Below are 22,233 nucleotides of genomic sequence, written 5' to 3'. Positions count from 1 at the left end.
TATTATTGTGTAACGACAAATTATGACTAGACCGGATTATGTGCAATTGCATATTTGCATATTTAGTAAGAGGGCCTACTCCGAAATCGTACCGGCCCTCTCGCTCTCGTATTAAATAGTATAAGTGTCAGAGGGACCGCACGACACGAACTTCGAGTTTCGTACCCTGCCGTTTCCGAGATCCCCGAAATATAACAGATGAATATTTTGGTCCTTGGTATTAGACAAGAGCTGACAGGCTTGACAGCGCCATCTCTATTAAAAGTGAAGAACTAATTCCACAGGCTTCCCAGAAATTTAGTGTTACTAGCGTAAAAATATACTTTTTTTTTAATTACAATGTTTTATTCGTATGCTTAAACAGCGCAAGTGACAGTTGTCAAAAAAATCATTTTTAAATACGGTAATCAATTCCATCCCACGTCATTCCTTCAATTGAATTTATTTTGTTGTATTGTATTGTATTGTATGACACAAACATTATCTCTGTGCGGTCGTGTGATTATCAAACGGCATGATATAACCATTACAATACGTGTAAAACGCACAGTATGAGCTGAATATTTTAACTTTATTATTAAGCCAATTTTCTTATCAATAAGTATTTCCTTTTACACCGTGACTCACAATTGCGAAGATGTTCTTTTACAAGTATTTAAGAAAGGAGCACTTGGAAGGATTCGATAACTATAAGGTAAGGCTTCCGACTTATTGTATGTATTGTAACTTTATACCGATTACATATTAGTTTTTCAGTTGTTACATGATTTGTTTGATGCTAATATCGATTGCTTGCATAACCTTAAAAAAATTGGCTGTTAAAAAGGTTAGTGCCGCGAAGCGCAATTTAAAATGTTAATGACGAATGAGGATAAAACTTGTTTTTATTTAGCTCAGATTACGTTTAACAGCCTGGTTTGAAATTCAAACCTTTGAATAAAAAATGTATTGAAAATAATTACGCCTGTTATTTGGCCAGTATACCAGGGACACAGTGTACAAACTATACTTTATTGTTATTTCAATCAGAACATAATTTCCCAGTTAAAAACTGCACATAACTAAATGGTATCATGACCATATATTTATAAGAAAAACTCGATTTTTTTTTTACTTTTATTTTATCTAACAATCAAGATGATGTTACCTTCACTTATGTTATCAACTTCCGTATGCCTCAAATGCATCTTATCATATAACTCCAATTCTAACTGACTAAAACTTCTTTTTATTTCAGTATATGGCCATAGACACAAGTCCACTCAGTGTCTATGTTATGCACCCTTTTTGGAATAAAGTGGTTGAGGTAAGATTTTTTTCTGTGGAGAATAGAGCTAATGATGCCATAAAACTCTAGTGAAAAAACACTATTTTAGTCAAATAATTTATTGAATCAGGTGTTACTTTGCAGATGTCATATAATCTTTGCTTTCTTTTTTTTATATATTTTGAAACTTAATTGTAATTTATTTGGCTTCATCATCATATCAGTCATAGGACTGTTGGACGTAGGCTTCCCCTAGATCTCCAGTTGTCTTGGTTGGAAGTGGCTTACATCTAATGTGAACTGGCGACTAAAACCAGGTCATCTTGTTGGTGGATATCCAATATATTATTATTTTTCTTAAGAGTGTTTATTCCTGCTGAGCCGGCAACGTTGCATTTTTGTTAGTTTTTCTCGATTATTCCATAAAAATTGAATGAAAATTAAAAATGTTGTCTGATAGAACACTTCTTAATATATAAGTTAATGTGTCTACTCCAATAATTTATTATTTGTTATAGACTTTTATTTTGTTTAAAAACCGTTTATAAACATTTAATTTGTTTTTAAAGAATACAACATTCCCAGCTCAGCAGGTATAAACACTCTTAATTTATTGTTATTATTATTGTTAACCTATTTTGTTCCACTGGTGAGCAAAGGCCTGTTCTGTTTCAAAAAACAAATAGAAATAATTATTGCCACACAAAAATGGGAGAATCATGTTTTGATAGCTAATAAAAGTCATGAAAAGTAATTCTGTTGATTGATCCCATCATCTCTGTTATAAATGCAATAAAATTCACAATTTTCTGGGGTCTTACTTCATTTCTACCATGCATAATTTGCAAATAATATTAAAATGAATTTAGAAGGTTTTTTACTAAAATCTTAAAATTAATGGTTTTGCAAGTGAAACCATAGGCAAAAGCTATTCGCTGTTCGAAAATATCCAAATGTTCCGAATTTCGATATTTTGTATTTGTATCTATGATAAATGGTAGTTTAAAAAAAGTGACATGTAAAAGAGCCGGTTGCAGTCTACTTGCAGAATAAATGTTCTGTTTTTTTTAATAATATTAAAACATCCAATATTTATGCTGCCCTCGTAAGCCAACAGGCGCTATCTCAAAAAAAAATACTATTGTGTTGCTTAAAACATTCTGCATCACATGGTGTAAACGACAGAAAAGCGATTTTAAATAGCGCCTTTTGGCTTAGGAGGGCAGTATGATATATATCAATTTTTCATTGTGATTAAGTCATGGTAATGAAACATTCACCAAATAACATAACAATACTAAATCGTCAGATATTAAATTATCCTGAGCCGCTAATAAACCATGCTCCATACAAATTCTGCCCATTCTGCTTTGTTGTTGTTGTCCTATGGTACCCCAGTGGTACAAAGGGCCTTCGTGAAACGTCGCCATCCACACCTGTCCTGCGCCTGTTGCTCCGCGTCCCCCCAACTCAGCCCGGCCGCCCGCAGCTCGGCGTCCACGGTGCGCTGCCACGTGTGCGCCGGCCGGCCCCGCCGTCTGCTCCCATGCAGCCTCCACGTAAACGCGACCCTGGCTGTATAGTCCTCTGATCTTCGGACACTTCACTTCCATTTCCGTTGCGCGATCTCTCGCTTTATCAGAATTTGGTGGCATCGCTTCCATAGATCCTCGTTGCTGATAGTGTTCGGCCAAAATATGCGCAGGATGGACCTCTGGCATTTGTTGACGAACACTTGTAGCTTGCTCGTCAGACCCTTTGTCTCCTTCCAAGTCTCGCAGCCGAAGAGCAAATCAGACTTCTCTATGGAATCGAAGAGGGAAACCTTGATCCGCCGAGTGAGCACGTTCGAATCCCATGTCCGTCCATGTCGCGTCGACATCGTCATTGGAGCCACCGCTGTTGGTCACGGTGCTGCCGAGATATGTGAACTTTGCAACAGATTCCAGCGGTGTACCATTGAGTCTGATGGGTCGATTTTCGGAAGACTGTACTCGCATTTCGACGGTCTTCCCAGCGTTGATTCGTAGACCCTTATCTTGAGCTTCCTCCCGTAACGAGTCCAGCTTCATTTGGAGAGCGGTCAGTGAAGACGAAATCAACACTATGTCGTCCGCGTAGTCGAGATCCTCCAGGTGCGAGCTTTCGTTCCATGGGATGCCCCTAGTTGTTTGAGTTACCTTCCGCATGACGTCGTCGAGTGGGATAATGAAGAGCAACGGTGACAGGAGGCAGCCCTGCTTGACTCCTGCAGTCACTGGGATTGGTTCCCCTAGAACTTCTCCTTTAGTAGTAAACATATATCTTAAGTTCACATTTTATCCTTATCTGCTTCTATGGAAAAAGGTGTAACAGCCTGAGCCTGATGAGTCAACAGTGTTATCTATTTGATGAAAGAAGTAAGGCTTATTTTTAGCTACGAAATAATATTTATTTTACAAACCCATGCAGTAATTACTACTATACGCTATTCCAGATAAGTGTACAAAAAATTTTGACATACAGGTGTAGCGAATATTTTTTTCCATGAGAGTTTGTCAGATAAGTTCGTATTCGTCATCTAAACTACGTATCAGTACCAAATTTCAAGTCGGTACTATGAGGAGTTCCCTGCTGCGGAGACGATCCTAGTACGACCACCAAGATATCACTACCAGATTATTTTATTGTCACCAAATTTTCATCACACTTGCTCGTAAACAGTGTCGAAACATGCAGGCTACCTTGGTTGCAACTAAATAAAAAAAATGTCTTGTCATGAAACCCGTGGTCGGTAAATGAGTCATTGCCCGTACTAATTTCATGTCATGAAGCCCAAGGTCGGTATGAGTTTGTTACTGCATGGTGTGCTGCTGCTCCGTGCGCGCGCTGCACACGCACGCCATGCACATGCTGCGGAAGGAGGGAGGGCGTCGGGGAACGCGCTGCCAAGAGCGCAATAAGCGGTATTGGCAATTTTTGAAAAAATATTAGTTTTTCTTTTACAAACATACAAATTTTACTCGCAAATGTGATGAAAAACATTGTATGTCGTGTCGCACGGGCGTTACTAGAATTACGAACATCGACTCATTAAAGCCTTCGGGCTTCTAATAGACTCTCGTTCGTAATTCCTTATTAACCGCCCTTAACACACAATTTACTATTACATAAGTATGCCAAACTTCAAGTCAATCGGACCACTGGAAGTGGGTCAAATTTAGCTTTTAAGCTTTGACCCAAACAAATAAATAAACAAACAAGGCAAGCTAAAGATAAGCTTGTAAAAAGGGTGAACAATCTTGAAATCTTGAAGTATTACTTATGAAACCAAAGAAATTGAAAATTCAAACTGAAAATATAGATGCACAGAAAAACCAGAAAAATAAAGCTGAGATATGAGGTGCATAGGGGAAATTCGTGTCGGTACCGTTGACCATCAGTGGTGTAGCGGTATAGCACGCGGTACGGAATACCGAAGACCAGGGTTCGATTCCCAGTGATGGTCTTATTTTTCTGGTTTTTCTGTGCATCTATATTTTCAGTTTGTATTTTCAATTTAGGTTTTACGGGATGACCGTAAAAGTAAAAATTTGGAATTGAAATAAAAAATACAAAAAGATTCCAAAAAACAATCTTAACCAAAGAAATGTAAATGACCGTGACCCCAATTTCTTAGCCTATATTTATTATAATATTTGAAAGTTATTTCCACAGGAGGAACTAAATACAACACATGGTGTTAGAAACAATACATTTTAATATCAAAATACTGTCCGATTATTACATCCATTTTGGTGACACAAATATTTGATCATCCCAGCCTATATACGTCCCACTGCTGGGCACAGGCCTCCTCTCAGAACAAGAGGGCTTGGGTCATAGTTCCCACGCGGGCCCAGTGCGGATTGGGAACTTCACACGCACCATTGAATTTCTTCGCAGGTTTGTGCAGGTTTCCTCACGGTGTTTTCCTTCACCGCAAAGCTCGTGGTAAATTTCAAATATAATTCCGCACATGAATTTCGAAAAACTCAGAGGTGCGAGCCGGGGTTTGAACCCACTACCCTCTGTTTGAGAGGCGATAGGTCAAACCACTAGGCCACCACGGCTTCAAATATTTGATAACATTGTATAATTTCTAAACTAAGCACAATTTATTCAACCTTCATACAATATAAGCCTTTAGCACACAAAAGATAGTAATTTTATTATGTATACAGAAAACAGTCATGTAACAGTTCTGGTGGCCTAGTGGCTTGGCAAGGCTTGTGGGTTCAAAGCCGGACTGGCACCTGATGAGTGTTTCGAAATTCATGTGCTAAATTACATTTGAAATTTACCATGACCTTTATGATGAAGGAAAACATTGTGAGGAAATCTGCGAAGCAGCACAATGGTGTTTGTGAAGTTCCCAATCTGCACTGGGCCTGCGTGGGAACTACGGCCCTCTCATTCTGAGAGGCCTGTGACCTGTAGGGTAGGATGATACAGAAAATAACACAGACACGCACAATCAAGAAAGTCACTAGTAGAATTACTAGATCGCAAAATTACCAAATTGCGTGGCGGCTGCCATCAAAAGTGCAGTTAACAAAAACCGGTAAAGAGTGTGTCGGACACTCCCGAAATAGCGTTCCGTAGCCATTCCGAAAAAAATAAGTAATATTTTTTAAGAATATTCCAAGTTTAGGTATATTTTATACCTTAGGCTGTTAACTATTTACTCTTAAACTAAACTACTAATCATTCTCAAGAAAACTTAACCGTTATAGTTTTCTTTGTAAGTTTGATCTTTGTTACTTACTACCATCCTGATTTTTTTAAATTTTTCCACCCGCCCGTTTTGATTTTAGAGCCCCCCCGCCCGCTCGATTTTAATGAAAGTTCGCACTTTAAAGTTGAATGTTTTGCAAACATATCACTGAATCAAAAAATCGTTTTAGCAAACCCCTAATGGTTTTAAAAGACCTATCCAACGATACCCCACATTACAAGGTTGGATGAGAAAATAAAATCGCCCCACTTTACGTCTATGGGAGGTACTCTAATTTTTTTTTTTTTTTCATACCATTTAGTCGGCATAGTTTACATATACTATATTCATGCAAAATTACAGCTTTCTAGCATTGATAGTCCCTGAGCAAAGCCGCGGACGGACAGACAGACATGGCGAAACTATAAGGGTTCCGTTTTTGCCATTTTGGCTACGGAACCCTATAATAAGCGTGTATTAAAAATGATTTTTAGTAGAAAGTTTGAAAACATGAGTTTCCTATTAATTTTAATCATAAGTGGGGAGCTACTAATGCCTTGCCACTGTGTGGCAATAGGGTAGAGAATATTTGTGTCACAAGGGAGCAAAATGGTGTATTTACGGCGAGGGCGTACATTGAATCCAGTATGTAGCGAAGGATTCTGCAAATTCTGCAATAGAATCCTGAGCGTAGCGAGTGATTCTAAATGAGGGATTCAAGTGTTAACGCCCAAGATGAAAATAATTTTGCTCCCGAGTGGCTCATACAACTTTTCACACCGAGCATTAAGAAACTTGAAAAAAAATATTCTAAATATTATTAAAGAACAATCAGCATAGAAAAAGGCGTGGCTTTACAATTATCAACTTCAGAAAATAGCATTTGCAATAAAACACTTAGAAAAGCCTTGAACAGAAAAGTTGCACTTTGCTCCCTCTCGTCAGGGAGGAAAAGTTACTTTTCTGAAGTAGAGGTGTGAAAAAATATTTTCAGAGCCCTCATCTCAACTTAGTTCAAGATTAGTCATAGCTCGGTTAGATTTTATCAATAGGTACTGATAATGCTATCTTTATCATCCTATGGTTCGATACACGTCACGCATGCGCACAAGTCATCAGTGGGCATAACAGTCATCCATAAGTGCCCATTCATTTAATTAAATGCATTTATCAATGACTCGCTTTTTTCAAGTAGGTTGTGTAACGGTTGTCTTGACGTTAAGATCTCTTTGTTGGCGAAGTTAAAAATGAACTATTTGTATTTTTAGAGTTTCGGCTCCAAAGGGTAAAAACGGGACACTATTACTAAGACTCCGCTGTCCGTCCGTCTGTCACCAGGCTGTATCTCATGAATCGTGATAACTAGACAGTTGACATTTTCACAGACTATGTATAACTGTGGCCGCTATAACAACAAATACTAAAAACAAAATTAAATAAATATTTAAGGGGGGCTCCCATAATATAAACGTGTTTTTTTTGCCGTTTTTTGCTCGATATTAAAAACGGCAACAGGAGGCCGCTTGAAATAATCATAGAATATTTAGTCGTATATTTTACTTTAAAAATAAATAAGTAAAATAAAATAAATATTTAAGGGGGGCTCCCATACAACAAACGTGTTTTTTTTTGCTAATATATAATGTTGTATAGATAATGGTACGGAACTCGCCATGCGCGACAACTCGTAGGCGGTTTTTTTCGTATTATGGGTTTTTTTCGATTATTCTGCTTTTATAACATTTGCCCTCGAGTAAACATGTTTGGCGACCCCTCTTATTGGCACTTACTTTATTTATGTGGCTGGTGCACATGGCATTAAAGTACGAGTGTGGTTTAATAAGAGGCATTAAGATACGAGTGTGTTTTAATGCATAATTATGTATAGACGAGTGTTTTTATGCATATATATCATAAGTTTTCTATAATTATGTTCAGATATCATAATATTTCACTTTGATTTGACTTTGACTTTAACTATGACCTATGACTTTGACTTTAGACTTTGAATAATAATTATTATCTACATGCATGTCATAAGTTTTCTACAATATGTACAAATATGCATTGTTAAAAAAAGTATTACCGATACTTTAATGTATACATTAAGATGCACTGTACTTTAATGTGAACATTAAGATGCACCCGCTGATACCAGGTTTCTTAATAAAGGCCATTTGATAGTCGTTTCTGAACATATAATAGGGAAGTTATGATATGCATGTAGATAAAATTGTTTATATTATCTTAGGTTAACACAAACATTGAATAATCATGCATCATAATCAGTGAGACTATTTTAAAGTTACTGCGACCCCTCTAAGCACGAGTCCACGACCATGCACTCTATTATTAAGGTATTAGAGGTCATGTATCGATATTTTTGACCGCCTTGGCCGCTACGCAATATATGATGGCGACTGTACATATTAAACATCCAAGACCCGAGACCAAACATTCGTATTATAAATACAAATATCTGCCCCGGCCGGGAATCGAACCCCAATAAGTTAAATAAACTAATTTTCCATTTTAATCACTCATATACGTAAATCTGTTTTATTCCAGTTTGTACCGCGCTGGGTGGCCCCGAATCTCCTGACCTTCCTAGGTTTCCTCCTCACCGTACTCGATTTTGTTCTGCTCTCGTACTACGACTATTCCTACACCGCTGCCAGCGCGCGCAACGAGACCATAGTGGAGCTGAGTGAGAGGCCTGAAGTCATACCGCAGACGCTTTGGTACGCGCTAGCTGTGTTCCTGTTCCTTGCGTATACTCTCGGTGAGTGTCAATTGTCAATCCTAACATGACTCAGTAGTCGAACTGAGTGGGGACTCAAAGTCATACCGTAAACTAAACGCTTTGGTACGCGCTGGCTGTGTTCCTGTTCCTTACGTATACTCTCGGTGAGTGTCAATGCTAACATGAATCAGTAGTCGAACTGAGTGGGGACTCAAAGTCATACCGTAAACTAAACGCTTTGGTACGCGCTGGCTGTGTTCCTTTTCCTTGCGTATACTTTCGGTGAGTGAACATAATGCCAACATAACTCCATAGTTGAACTGAGTTGGGGACTCAAGGTCATACCGTAAACGCTTTGTCCACACGCTTGGTGTTCCTGTTCCTTGCGTATACTCTCAGTGAGTGTCAATCCTAACATGACTCCATAGTCGAACTGAGTGAAGGAATCAATGATGAGGTGAAGCTAAAAAAAAGCTTGTAAAAATGTATTATAATTTTAGCAACTTTTGCCAAACTTATAAATGAATAAAACCCAGAATCTTTATTTTAGATGGCATAGACGGGAAGCAGGCCCGACGTACGCAGACATCTGGGCCCCTCGGTGAACTGTTTGATCATGGGCTTGACTCTTACTCAGTGTTCTTCATACCCGCTTGCCTGTATTCCATCTTTGGCTCTTTGGATTACTCCGTGTCGCCTATAAGGTAATTAATATAATAACGGTAACTTCCTAGGTTAAAAAAAATAACTTTGGTCCGTCAGACAGATTATCAGAAAATATTTGACACCTTTTATTTTCTTTTATCAATATAACAAAAGATGATAAAAATAACGCGTGTCAAAGTTCGGGAGTTTTTTTTTTATTCGACTGGATGGCAAACGAGCAAGTGGGTCTCCTGATGGTAAGACATCACCACCGCCTCTAAACATCTGCAACACTAGGGGTATTGCAGATGCGTTGCCAACCTAGAGGCCTAAGATGGGATACCTCAAGTGCCAGTAATTTCACCGGCGTCTTACTCTCCACGCCGAAACACAACAGTGCAAGCATTGCTGCTTCACGGCAGGATTAGCGAGCAAGATGGTGGTAGCAATCCGGGCGGACCTTTCAAAAGGTCCTACCACCTGCGGAAGTGCCAAAAAGTGTCGCATGGCGTGATGTCATGGCCTCCCACTCCAAAACTAACTGGCTTTATCAGGATCCACTGCTGGCAATGCCTGTGCTTTTTTGTAACCGTATCCAGTGCCGCTGTCATGATTTTGTGTTTATCTGAACGCACATATGCGTTGACAGCTTCTGAGCAATCTGGTTTTTCATCGGACAGCGAACTCGTGAACTAACAAAGGTTTTCTTCAACAGAATGTACTACATAATGTGGAACATACTTCTCAACTTCTATCTGAGTCATTGGGAGAAGTATAACACTGGTGTATTGTTTCTACCGTGGGGGTACGATTTCAGCATGTGGGTGAGTGTACCTGCTATAAGTAAAAAAAAAAAAACCTTTTTTTTTATATCAATCTTGGCAGATTTCAAAAGTTTAGATCGCATTTTCACTTATTCAAAACGAGTGTTTACCCGCGGCTGCGCACGCGCACATCATTAGATACAGCAGTTGAACTGAAATTTCGGGATTTTACATAATTCCCGTTGGAATTCCCGAAAATTACATCGTGTTTTTCATTGACAGTGCATTAAAAAGAACCATGCCAAATTTCACGAGTCTAAGCCCAGCGATTGTTAATTCGAGATTTTATCCCTATCCCATGGGAATATCGGGATGAAAAGTAGCCTAGTGTTATTCCAAATGTCCAGCTATAGATAGAGTCATTCACGGTGACGCGTGCCGTGGTTCTTATTACAATGTCATTAATGTCTAATTTTGTCAAAATCACGCGTCTTCATGGATGGCACTCGATTTATCTACATACCAAGAAGAAGAAGAAGAAGTAACAAACACACACACACACACACACACACACAAACTTTCGCATTTATAATATTAGTAGGATTAGTAGGAGGACTTCTATAATACTTGATAAAAAAAATAACGGACGTTATAATCAATTTTCCAGGCGTCGACGATGTTCTTTCTATGGACGGGTATGAAGGGCACAGCTTGGTACAAGCGCTACTTATTCGACGGGTACACGCTGGCTAACGGCTTCGAGTGGCTAATTTACGCTACTGGCGTACTCACGAACCTACCGGTCGCAATCTACAATACATATCAGTAAGTTATGTCCTACTATATCTTATTACAGATATATATCCATAATGACGGATACACTTTGACCCACAAGGATATTTTGTGTATTTGCCACCTCGCCTCACCTCGCCTCGAATTGGTATAGGGTACCTGGTACGGAGGTTATTAATAGTAGATTATTGCCGTGGCCTGGAAGTAGGCAATTGCTGGCTGAGTATGAGTATTAAACGGACGAGCTTGCGAGTCCGTTTAACTAATACGAAGCCACCAATTGCTATTCCAGCCGAGACGAATATAATGCTCTCAAAAATGGTGAATAATTCTGAAATAGAATAAATCTTTTCTCAAAATATATTATAACATTTAATTTTATTCCAATATTTTTCTTATGCTTTCCCGCCTTTTTTTTCATTAAAAAGAAAGACCCAATAAAAAAGTCCGGAGTTCCAACAAAATATCTGATACCGGCCATTAGACTTGGCTGTATATGACTTGTGCCAACATTTCCATGGCCTTTTTCACTTAAAAAAAAATTTGTGACTGATTGCAGGCGCGCTAATTCATTATTGTCGTGTCGAGCTAGCGCGCCTGCAATCTTTTTACCTTTTAAATTTTTCGCTGATCATAAACTATGCACTTCACCTTCTGATATGTAAAGAATAATGACAACTTTTACGGTCATTTTTGAGAAAATTCACATAATGATACTAAGCCTGTTAAAAAGCCGTGGCAGCCTAATGGACTCTCAAGCAGAGAATCGTAGCTTCACCCGAGTTTGAAGTTCTTAATTTTCTGAATTTTGTGTGCAAATTCACATTTGAAATTCACCACGAGCTTATCGCCGAAGAAAGATGTCGTTAAGAATCTTGTTAGTAGAAGTTGTGTAAACAGAAAGGTTCCTAAGTTTTTTTTTTTTACTTTTAATTTGTTTTAATTAGTTTATAGAAACAAACTCATGCTAAAGTTCTTGACCTTCTAACATCTTGATATATAATTTTATAGATCCTACAAGCAAGAAACGGGCAAGATGCGTACCACGTCGGAAGCGCTCCGGCCGCTGTGGTCTCTGCTGTGGGTGTTCGTGGTGTGCAGCGTTTGGGTGCACGGCTCGCAGCGACTACCGACGCTAGACCCGCGCGCACTTTATCTGCTTGTAGGCACTCTCTTCAGCAACGTGGCTGTGAGTATAAACCATCATCATACCAGCCGTGGGCAGTCCACTGTTGGACATATACCTCCAGTTGCTTAGCTTGCAAACGGCCTGCATCCACCGTGAAGTGAACCCTAGGCTTTAGCCAGGTCATCCATCCATCTCGTTGGTGGACGTCCTACAGCGCCCGCGGTCTCCATTGAGAACTTTCCCATCATCATTATCAGCCGGAATTCTGCCGCGGTTGAACAAACATCTCTCTGAATGAAAATAATCAAAATGCTTTGTTTATGCAAATACTTACAAAATAAACGTTGCTGAATATAAGCCTCCAACATTGCACACCATTTTTTCTCGGTCCATCGTGTGAGTTCTTTACCGACATTTCTGTGGCCTGTTCCCGGAAATTGCATAGTTGCTACGGGATAGCGATAACCGAATTATTAGCAGGCGGAGTCTCGGGCAATAGCTAGTACTAATAATAATAAGATAATATTCCTACCCAAGTATCAAAATCAATAGTAATAGTACATTGTGTCTATTAGAAGCCCGAAGTCGAAGACTGAGGGCTTTAATGAGTCGATGTTCGTAATTCTAGTACCGCCCGTGCGACATACAATGTTTTTCATCACATTTGCGAGTAAAATTTTATATTTGTAAAAGAAAAAATATAATTGTTCCAAATATTGGCGATACCTTAGGCTGTGCTCTTGGCAGCGCCGCCCTCTACCTCCCTCGGCATGCGCCGCAACGTGCGTGTGCATGTAGACCATGTAGTCCTGCAGCAGCGCGCGCAGCACCATCAGTACGGGCACTGACTCATTTACCGACCTTGGGCTTCATGACAAGAAAATGTGTACGCGCAATGACTCATTTACCGACCACGGGTTTCATGACAAGCACATTAAGGTCGAGGGTTTTATTTGGGGAGTTGCAACCAAGGTATGTTATGACACTGTTTACGAGCAAGTGTGATGAAAAAAATAATAAAGTTCTCACAGTACAAGAAAATTAGTTGTTTTATGACATATCGATGGTGGAAGTCTCAATTGACGTAAGGGACAAAATGCTACTTTTCAGGAGAGCGAAAAGAAGTTTTTGGTAATTTTCAAACCCTCACAGCATTGTTAAGGTTTAACTTAGCAGGACGTTATAATTACGTAAAATCTTGAATTTTCTTGCTTTTCAACGTGAAACTATAGACATTTTCGTAAAAAGCTTAATAAGAAAAATAGCTGTCCCTTACGCCCGTGACATACAGGTGTCATAGCCCCTTACACCCATAAACCGTAAATAAATAAATAATGTAGTAACCGATTTTTGGTCTTATAGGACATTTTATATTTTATTTGCTACATATTTGGACGTAAGTTCCTGTAGAAAAATTAAAAAAAATAGTGAATTAACTCAAAGAACCACTTTAATTATTTAAAATAACGCGCAAAAGCCATAATTTTGCACGTCCCCTTAAAAAATATGTAATTTGTAACATTTTCTTTCGGAAGCCGGCTTCCGAAAAGGCTATAGTACCGTAGACCACATACATGCGCTGCGGCAGGTTATACAGAAGACTGAAGAGTATAACCTCCCATTTGTGGACTACGAGAAAACCTTCGATTCGATCGAGACTTGGGATATGCTGCAGGCTCTCCAGCGGTGCCAAGTTGACTATCGGTATATCGAAGTGTTGAAGTGTCTGTACGAAAACGCCACTATGTCCGTCCGATTACAGGATCAGAGCACGAAGCCTATTCCTCTGCAGCGGGGAGTCAGACAAGGAGATGTGATCTCTCCGAAACTGTTCACCGCTGCATTGGAGGATGCTTTTAAGGTTTTGGACTGGAAAGGACGAGGCATCAACATTAATGGCGAGTACTTCACTCATGTTCGATTCGCCGACGACATTGTAGTCATGGCTGAGACCATGGAGGACCTCGGTGCTATGCTCGCTGACCTCAGTAGAGTTTCCGACCGAGTTGGCCTGAAAATGAACATGGACAAGACGAAAGTCATGTCTAATGTCCATGTTGTACCAACTCCCGTAATAGTCGGAGACTCTGCGCTCGAAGTTGTTGACGACTATGTATACCTGGGACAAACGGTCCAGTTAGGTAGGTCCAACTTTGAGAAAGAGATCACTCGTCGAATCCGACTCGGCTGGGCAGCATTCGGGAAGCTTCGCAGTGTCTTTTCGTCCAAATTACCGCAGTGTTTGAAGTCAAAAGTCTTTGACCAGTGTGTGTTGGCAGTGATGACATACGGATCTGAGACGTGGGCGCTAACGATGGGCCTCATGATAAAACTCAAAGTCACTCAGAGGGCTATGGAGAGGGCTATGCTCGGGGTTTCTCTGCGGGATAGAATTAGAAATGATGATATCCGCAGTAGAACTAAGGTTACCGACATAGCCCGAAGAATTGCGAAACTAAAGTGGCAGTGGGCGGGGCACATTGCTCGCAGGACGGATGGCCGATGGGGCCAGAAAGTTCTCGAATGGCGTCCGCGGACCGGGAGACGAGCTGTCGGTAGGCCTCCAACAAGATGGAGCGACGACTTGGTTAAGATCGCGGGATCGCGGTGGATGCGGAAAGCACAAGACCGGTCTGAGTGGAGAGCCTTGGGGGAGGCCTATGTCCAGCAGTGGACGTCTTTCGGCTGTCATGATGAACATTTTCTTGCACATTTGGGAGTATTCTTGCTTGATTTGTTGTTTGCATGCATGCTTGCCTTCTGGCGTCACGCTTGCTTGCATGCATGCTTTTTTTTTATGGTATAGGGGGCAAACGAGCAGGCGGTAAACTGGTAAGCGATTACCGACGCCCATGCTTGCACTATTTATGCTTCCTCTAACACACTGATTGCAGCTGTGAGGGAGTGGGACGCCAGCCCGCTTCATGAGCGCTGGAGGAGATACCATAGACCGGTCATCGCGAGATCGGGGTAACCCGCGATGTTCATCTAACCCAGGCCGATAAAATTGCATGTTTGTTGATTTGATTGACAAAATTACATGCTCACTTGCAAGCCTGCTTAGGTGGTTGCTTAGGTACATGCTTGCTTGTTTGCTTGCTTGCATGCTTGCTTGCATGCTTTCTTGCACGCTTGCTTGCACTATTTCTTGCACATTTGGGAGTATGCTTGCTTGAGTTGTTGTTTCAATCACTACAAGTTCTAAAAACCATCTGTTTTGATGCCTCCTACGACCTAACATTAACAAGGTATTTTAATGAACTAAAAGAAGCAAGCAAGGTATTTTGCTTTAAGTGCCCCTTACACCCATAAAGTAACCTCAATTTTTAAAATGGCTGTTTGTTACTGTCCCTTACGACTAACAATTTACTCTAGTTTTAGCTTTTGATGTCCCTTACGCCCATAAGAGTATTCCTTATTTTATAAGTTGCTGTTGTTTAATGCCCCTTACGACGTACCAATTACACCTTTTTTTAAATGTCTGTTTGCTACTGCCCCTTACGACCGACAATTTACTCTAGCTCTTGCTTTTTATACCCCTTACGCCCATAAAAGTATTTATTATTTTATAAATTGCTGTTTTTTAATGTCCCTTACGACGTTCCGATTATACCATTTTTAATCCTCAACATACATAATTAATTATACAGGCCAATTATTATTATGTATGCATCATCATCTCGGCCTATATACGTTCCACTGCTGGGCACAGGCTTCCTTTATTAGGATCTGTAACTAAGTAGCTTAAAATAAACAAAGTAGCTAAGAGAAATTTACCTCAACATCCTTGACTGAAATTCCATTACGGAAATGTTAGCTCGACGTCAAGCCATTAGGGGATCCATCAACTTAATCTTCTTTTTTTGTTTTGCTTTTGGCATCTTATAAAAAAATACGCGCGTTGACAAAGAACAAACGTAGGCAATCAAATACGTCCTCCGTGTTTGACGTGTCTGACACGACTGACCGAATGTGAAATGCGCAAACGCTGGGCGCGTGGAAGGTAGGTAGACGCGTTAGTATTTTGATGTTAGGTACAAGAAATAGGTACAGGCGGTAAGGTTACGCCCAAAAACTTCTTGCTTTTTTATCTTATTCGTTATAAAATGTTGGGGTGTAAAGGACAATGAAACAATAATTGACCCATACGCCCTTTTATTATATTTGTTGGGTTTTTTTTTAACGTCATGAGTCGAGTCGTAAAGGACATATGAGACTGCCACAGCCCCTTATGACCCAAATATTAAAAAAATAATACATTTACGCCATTTTTCAGCTCAAATATTTTATATCATGTCCCTTAAGCTATTTTATTTTAAAATAATAAATGTTGATAACAGCAAAAGTAAGGGCGTATCGTAACTTGAATACTACCAATCGACAGAGAAAAAAAAACTCTAATTTTCTATGTTTAAAAGTGATTTTCGGTATTTTGTCCCTTACGCCAATTGAGACTTCCACCATCGATATGATGTATGTTTTTTGTTTCAGTGTCGTCTGATAGTGAGCCAAATGAGCAACCAGCGCTGTGATTCGGTAAACTGGCTGCTGTGGCCTTTGTTAGCCTCCGCGGCCGTCGGCCTCGCGCTGCCTCACCACGAAGTGACCGCGTTCTACGGCATAGTCACTCTGAGTGTGCTCGCTCATATACACTACGGCGCTTGCGTGGTACGTAACTTACTAATTACACTCACCAGCAATTTAGCCGCAAGAAGCTAACGCTTCTGCATCTCAAATTGACCGCGTCATACGGCATAGTCAGTCTGAGTGTGCTCACTCATATACACTACGGCGCTTGCGTGGTACGTAACTTACTAATTACACTCACCAGCAATTTAGCCGCAAGAAGCTAACGCTTCTGCATCTCAAATTGACCGCGTCATAGTCAGTCTGAGTGTGCTCGCTCATATACACTACGGCGCTTGCGTGGTACGTAACTTACTAATTACACTCACCAGCAATTTAGCCGCAAGAATCTAACGCTTCTGCATCTCAAATTGACCGCGTCATAGTCAGTCTGAGTGTGCTCGCTCATATACACTACGGCGCTTGCGTGGTACGTAACTTACTAATTACACTCACCAGCAATTTAGCCGCAAGAAGCGAACGCTTCTGCATCTCAAATTGACCGCGTCATAGTCAGTCTGAGTGTGCTCGCTCATATACACTACGGCGCTTGCGTGGTACGTAACTTACTTATTACACTCACCAGCAATTTAGCCGCAAGAAGCGAACGCTTCTGCATCTCAAATTGACCGCGTCATAGTCACTCTGAGTGTGCTCGCTCATATACACTACGGCGCTTGCGTGGTACGTAACTTACTAATTACACTCACCAGCAATTTAGCCGCAAGAAGCTAACGCTTCTGCATCTCAAATTGACCGCGTCATAGTCAGTCTGAGTGTGCTCGCTCATATACACTATGGCGCTTGCGTGGTACGTAACTTACTAATTACACTCACCAGCAATTTAGCCGCAAGAATCTAACGCTTCTGCATCTCAAATTGACCGCGTCATACGGCATAGTCGGTCTGAGTGTGCTCACTCATATACACTACGGCGCTTGTGTGGTTATGTAACTTACTAATTACACAATAACACTCATCAGAAATTTTGCCATGTCTCACTTACTATTATACTTTTTTTTAGGTACAGCAAATGTGCGAGCACTTCCGAATAAGCTGTTTCCACATAAAGAAGCGTGTGGATTGACTCTTAGACGACAATGCGTGTTAAACTAACATACACAACATCTAGTACCATATCACATATGTTATAAAGATCGCCTTTCTGAAACTGTGCATTATTATACCGAATACATGTACGATTTAAAAAAAAATGTTCATCAAGACCGCGTATCTGTAACTAAGTTGGTAGAGCACAGATCACCGAAGTCCCGCCGAAGGACTTTTTTTCTTTGTTTTTTTTTTATAGAAATGAGCTATCGGCGCTAATCCTAAAAAATCGTATCTCTAAATCGATTATCTTATTAAATGAACTTTATACTTAGAGCGCTTCTGGGCTCAATTTGGTTTATATTGTATTTGAGATACGATTTTCTTAAAGTAATTACTATTCTTTATGTTTTGTATTTTTATCGGCCTTTTGAAAAACTCGTCTCTCAAATCAAAACGTAAACTAAACTGAGCCTTGATTCACACGAAATAAAGTTCAGTTAGTGAGATTATCGTATTTGAGTTGTGATTTTTCTTCAACGTAATGTTGATAATTTAGGTTCTACAATCTACACTAGAATCTACAGTGTGTATTAATATGTTTTTTTTTTATTTCGAAAATTCTGTTTCACCTATGCAAATAATTTGTGCAAAAGTACATGAATATGTTGTTTTTCTTTTGTTATTACAAGAGTACATTTTATTTTTTCTTATGAAGTACGTCATAACATAAAAGTTCAGTTATTTACTCAAGCTGTATCTTGCCATCTAAACATACTTAGAAAAATAGTTATTTTCTCTATGCATAATTAGCAATTTTATTTCAATTTTGCTGCCATTTTGTTCACTACTGAGATGTGTTTTGTTTTTAATTTTTAACCGTACACGCATTGTCTGTCTCGTTTTAATTTAGTATTAATTTTTTATTCTTTGATTTTTGACACATTCAATGCTAACAAGGTACTGTAGCACTGGTTTGATTTACAAAGTTCTGGGTTCTTTTGGTTTTCAAGTTTATGCTTTGTGTTTAAAGGAATAAGATTGAATTAACCAGTGAACTTTACCACGCATGTGTGTGTCAAATTTATGTAAATTATGAACCTATAGTCCATTAGATTTCAATTAAATCTTCAAAATGTTTAACGCAGCGCAAATTTGCACTTTACGCGTATATTTGTAGGTTATTATTTCTGTGAGCACCTCATGTTGGTTGTATTTGTAAATTGATCTCAGTGGTTCAAAAGACCCAAATTTTAAAACTCATCAAAAAGTGACAAAGAAAATTGTTTTTTTCTGTTTAGGGTTCCGGAGCCAAAATGGCAAAAACGAAACCCTTATAGTTTCGCCATGTCTGTCTGTCTGTCTGTCTGTCCGTCCGCGGCTTTGCTCAGGGACTTTCAATGCTAGAAAGCTGTAATTTTGCACGGATATATATGTAAACTATGCCGACAAAATGGTACATTAAAAAATTCAAAAATATTTTTTTAGGGTACCTCCATAGACGTAGTGGGATGATTTTTTTTTCTTATCCAACCCTATAGTGTGGGGTATCGTTGGATAGGTCTTTTAAAACCATTAGGGGTTTGCTAAGACGATTTTTAGATTCAGTGATATGTTTGCGAAATATTCAACTTTAAAGTGCAAATTTTCATTAAAATCGAGCGTAGTTTATGAGTAAATAGCAGCCTAAGGTATAAAATATACCTAAACTTGGAAGATTCCGTATAAAATACGAAATCCTCAGAAAAATATGACTTAATTTTTTCGTAATGGCTACGGAACCTTATTTTAGGCGTGTCCGACACGCTCTTTGCCGGTTTTTAAACTATTCGATGAGAAAAAATAAGGATTATTCGCAGCAATCGCGATATTTCCATTAAACTGACGAATAATCCAAAATAAAAAGCGATTGGTTAACTGAACTAATGGGCTAATTAATAGTGTTCAAAAATGTTATCTACAATACTTTACATTTTATTTACAATTTTTATTTATTTTCTATTGAAGTCTAACCCTAGTATTATTTAACAGTAGGTATCACTAAGTAAAGCAAATAGAGAACAGTAAACCATCTTCATACAAAATACACCGCGCGGCTTCAAACTGGTATATTATACCGGTTTAATACCGATACCGATGTAAAACCGGTATTTTATGATTTAAATTTGGGTTTTGTTCCGCGTACCTTGATTTTAGAGAAAACTGGTATGTTATACTGGTATTTTTGGTACTTGAAGTCTTGTACGCGCTACGAGGGATGCCAGTTGTGGTACCCGAAAAAATAATTCGGAATCACTATTCATCAAATGTATGTACTTTATCAATAGTTTTCGACGACCGGATAGCTCAGTGGTTAGAGAACCTGACTACGAAGCTTGAGGCCCCGGGTTTTATCCCCGGTCGGGCAAGTTTTATATGAAAAAGTAAGTTACAGTACGATTACTTGGAGTTAACACTTGACAGATGGGCGTGCCTTCAGTCAATTTTCAACTTTGAGGTCATACAAATAAAATAGTTTTTACATAATCTGTAAACGTGGGAAGCGGTATACTAAAAATGGCTTTATTTGTATGACGTCAAAGTTGAAAATTGACTGAAGGCACGCCCATCTGTCAAGTGTTAACTCGAATTAATCAAACTGTACTTATGTATATTTATGGGAGAGAGGGAGGCCTATGTCCAACAGTGGAAGTCCTACGGTTGAGATGATGATGATGATGATCTATCTATTTAACTATGTTTATCCGTTGCCTAGTACCCATAACCATAGGCCATAGGCTTGCTTTGGAACTTGGTCAATTGGTGTCAAGTGTCCCGTGATATTTATTTATTTCGTTTTATTTTCTTGAATGGAGTTAACAATCTTTGATACCACATCATAGTCAAATAGTTCTTGTCTTCTTAAAAAAAAGAGTATGGCATATACACCAGTCAAGTTTTGTTGTGTTCGGACCTGCCTATTCTTTGTAATTTCCGATACCCGCTTCTGATACTTATACAAGCCGCGCGATGTATTTGTTTGAAGATGATTCTCTGTTCTATATTTACTGTGCTATCAGTATCACCAAGAATCTAACCCTAGAATATATTTTTATCGCTAGTACGATGTAGATGAACTTGTGTGGTCATAATATCGATGGTACAGTCAACTATAAAGATATTGTTATGGCCAAAGTTACAAAAATATGTATAGGTACACTTAACGATACGAGTAAGTTAGTAAAGTCGTGTTTTTGTAACTTTGTCACATCGATCTTTTTGTAGTTGACTGTACAAGTGATTGGACTGTCTGCTTCGATGTATTCCTCAGTATTATTTATTTTGTTTATTTAGCTTTAAGTTCGCCTTTGCGCTTATGTTACAAAAACGACTCTGAGATTTTTTATAATAATCTGAATAGAGCGTCGAATACAGTGTCACTTTTCTATGAACTGTCTTATTATAAAATGCTTATTTATTTTTAAGTACACTCTTGTATAAGTGCTGTTTTTGTTTGTATATGGATTTGTCAAGGACACTATGCGCGGAGTTAGTATCAGCTAGCAGGGGCCGCGACTCGTTTTGTCGTGTCCCAACTAAAACTTGCTTTTTCGCTAAAACCGCACAGACGTAAGGCCCGTTCACATGAAGACATCCGATTCTTTGCGGAAACTGTTTTTGTAGGATCCGATTTAGTGACAACAGTACTTCAATGCACGCGGTCACACAAGCATACGGTCGCAGGATCCGCCATTAAAACGGATCGTGAAAACTTATATTGGTTTTGTTTGAGAAAAACTATAGGTCGATACTTAGGGAGTTACAGTGGCAAATGAAAATGTTTGTTGTGGTTTGTTAATCTAACATCTGGTTACTACAACACAACCACCCACCACCACCACCACTTGGTTTACGGTTGCGTTGCTCTGAAGATGAGCTCTGGTTGAGTTCGAAACGCGTCAGTGTAGTGTGATGGTGGTGATAGATGGGTTTGTGTGTGTTCTTACAGTGTGGAGGTGGAGGAACTACATGAACACGCATATCTTGCATAAACTTAGTTATCATAAGGTCGCGGGTGAGCAAAGAAATTCTTTTGGTTACCTCCGCAAAGTAACGCATGATTCAATCAATTATTTACAATCGGTCCGGTTGTCCGACAAAACGCCTGAACCAATTTAGTGGCAACAGTATTTCAGTACTTGCATTCACACATACTGGGAACAAGAAGGGCGCTTGTGCCACTACAAGACCGTACCGGAAAAAACGGCCCGGAATGGGGAAAAGTGTACAAAAGTGTCCGATTGTTTACGGTCCGATATGGAACGCCATAAATTTACATACTAATTCATGCACTTTTCCCCATTCCGGACCGTTTTTTTCCGGTCCGGTCTTGTAGTGCACAAGCGCCCGAATAGTGCAAATAACCGGATATCCGGATCCGGACCTGAGATACAAAACCGGGCAGCCATGCGAACACTACAGTTTTGCAGGATCCGATAGTAG

The 22,233-nt window shown here is 39.4% G+C and overlaps 1 protein-coding gene across 1 annotated transcript; it reads left to right on the top strand.

The window, feature by feature from the left end:
- Positions 1-402: 402 nt before the first annotated feature.
- LOC141441844 (ethanolaminephosphotransferase 1-like) lies at positions 403-21,783 on the top strand. Its single transcript, XM_074106731.1, has 9 exons — positions 403-694; positions 1,238-1,306; positions 8,571-8,784; positions 9,296-9,449; positions 10,106-10,214; positions 10,822-10,979; positions 11,958-12,135; positions 16,567-16,743; positions 17,726-21,783. The coding sequence occupies exons 1-9, from the start codon at positions 638-640 to the stop codon at positions 17,786-17,788; spliced, it is 1,179 nt and encodes a 392-aa protein (XP_073962832.1). The 5' UTR covers positions 403-637; the 3' UTR covers positions 17,789-21,783.
- The last annotated feature ends 450 nt before the right edge of the window (positions 21,784-22,233 follow it).

This window comes from Choristoneura fumiferana, chromosome 24, assembly GCF_025370935.1.
Source record: "Choristoneura fumiferana chromosome 24, NRCan_CFum_1, whole genome shotgun sequence".
NCBI classification, from domain to species: Eukaryota; Metazoa; Arthropoda; class Insecta; order Lepidoptera; family Tortricidae; genus Choristoneura; species Choristoneura fumiferana.
The sequence above is the reverse complement of the archived record's forward strand: the minus strand, read 5'-3'. Positions and strand labels throughout refer to the sequence as shown.

Coding starts and splice junctions, on each gene's coding strand:
- LOC141441844 (XM_074106731.1), top strand. CDS start 638: ATGTTCTTTTACAAGTATTTAAGAAAGGAGCACTTGGAAGGATTCGAT. Junction 10,980..11,957: donor GCAATCTACAATACATATCA/GTAAGTTATGTC, acceptor ATAATTTTATAG/ATCCTACAAGCAAGAAACGG. Junction 16,744..17,725: donor TACACTACGGCGCTTGCGTG/GTACGTAACTTA, acceptor ACTTTTTTTTAG/GTACAGCAAATGTGCGAGCA.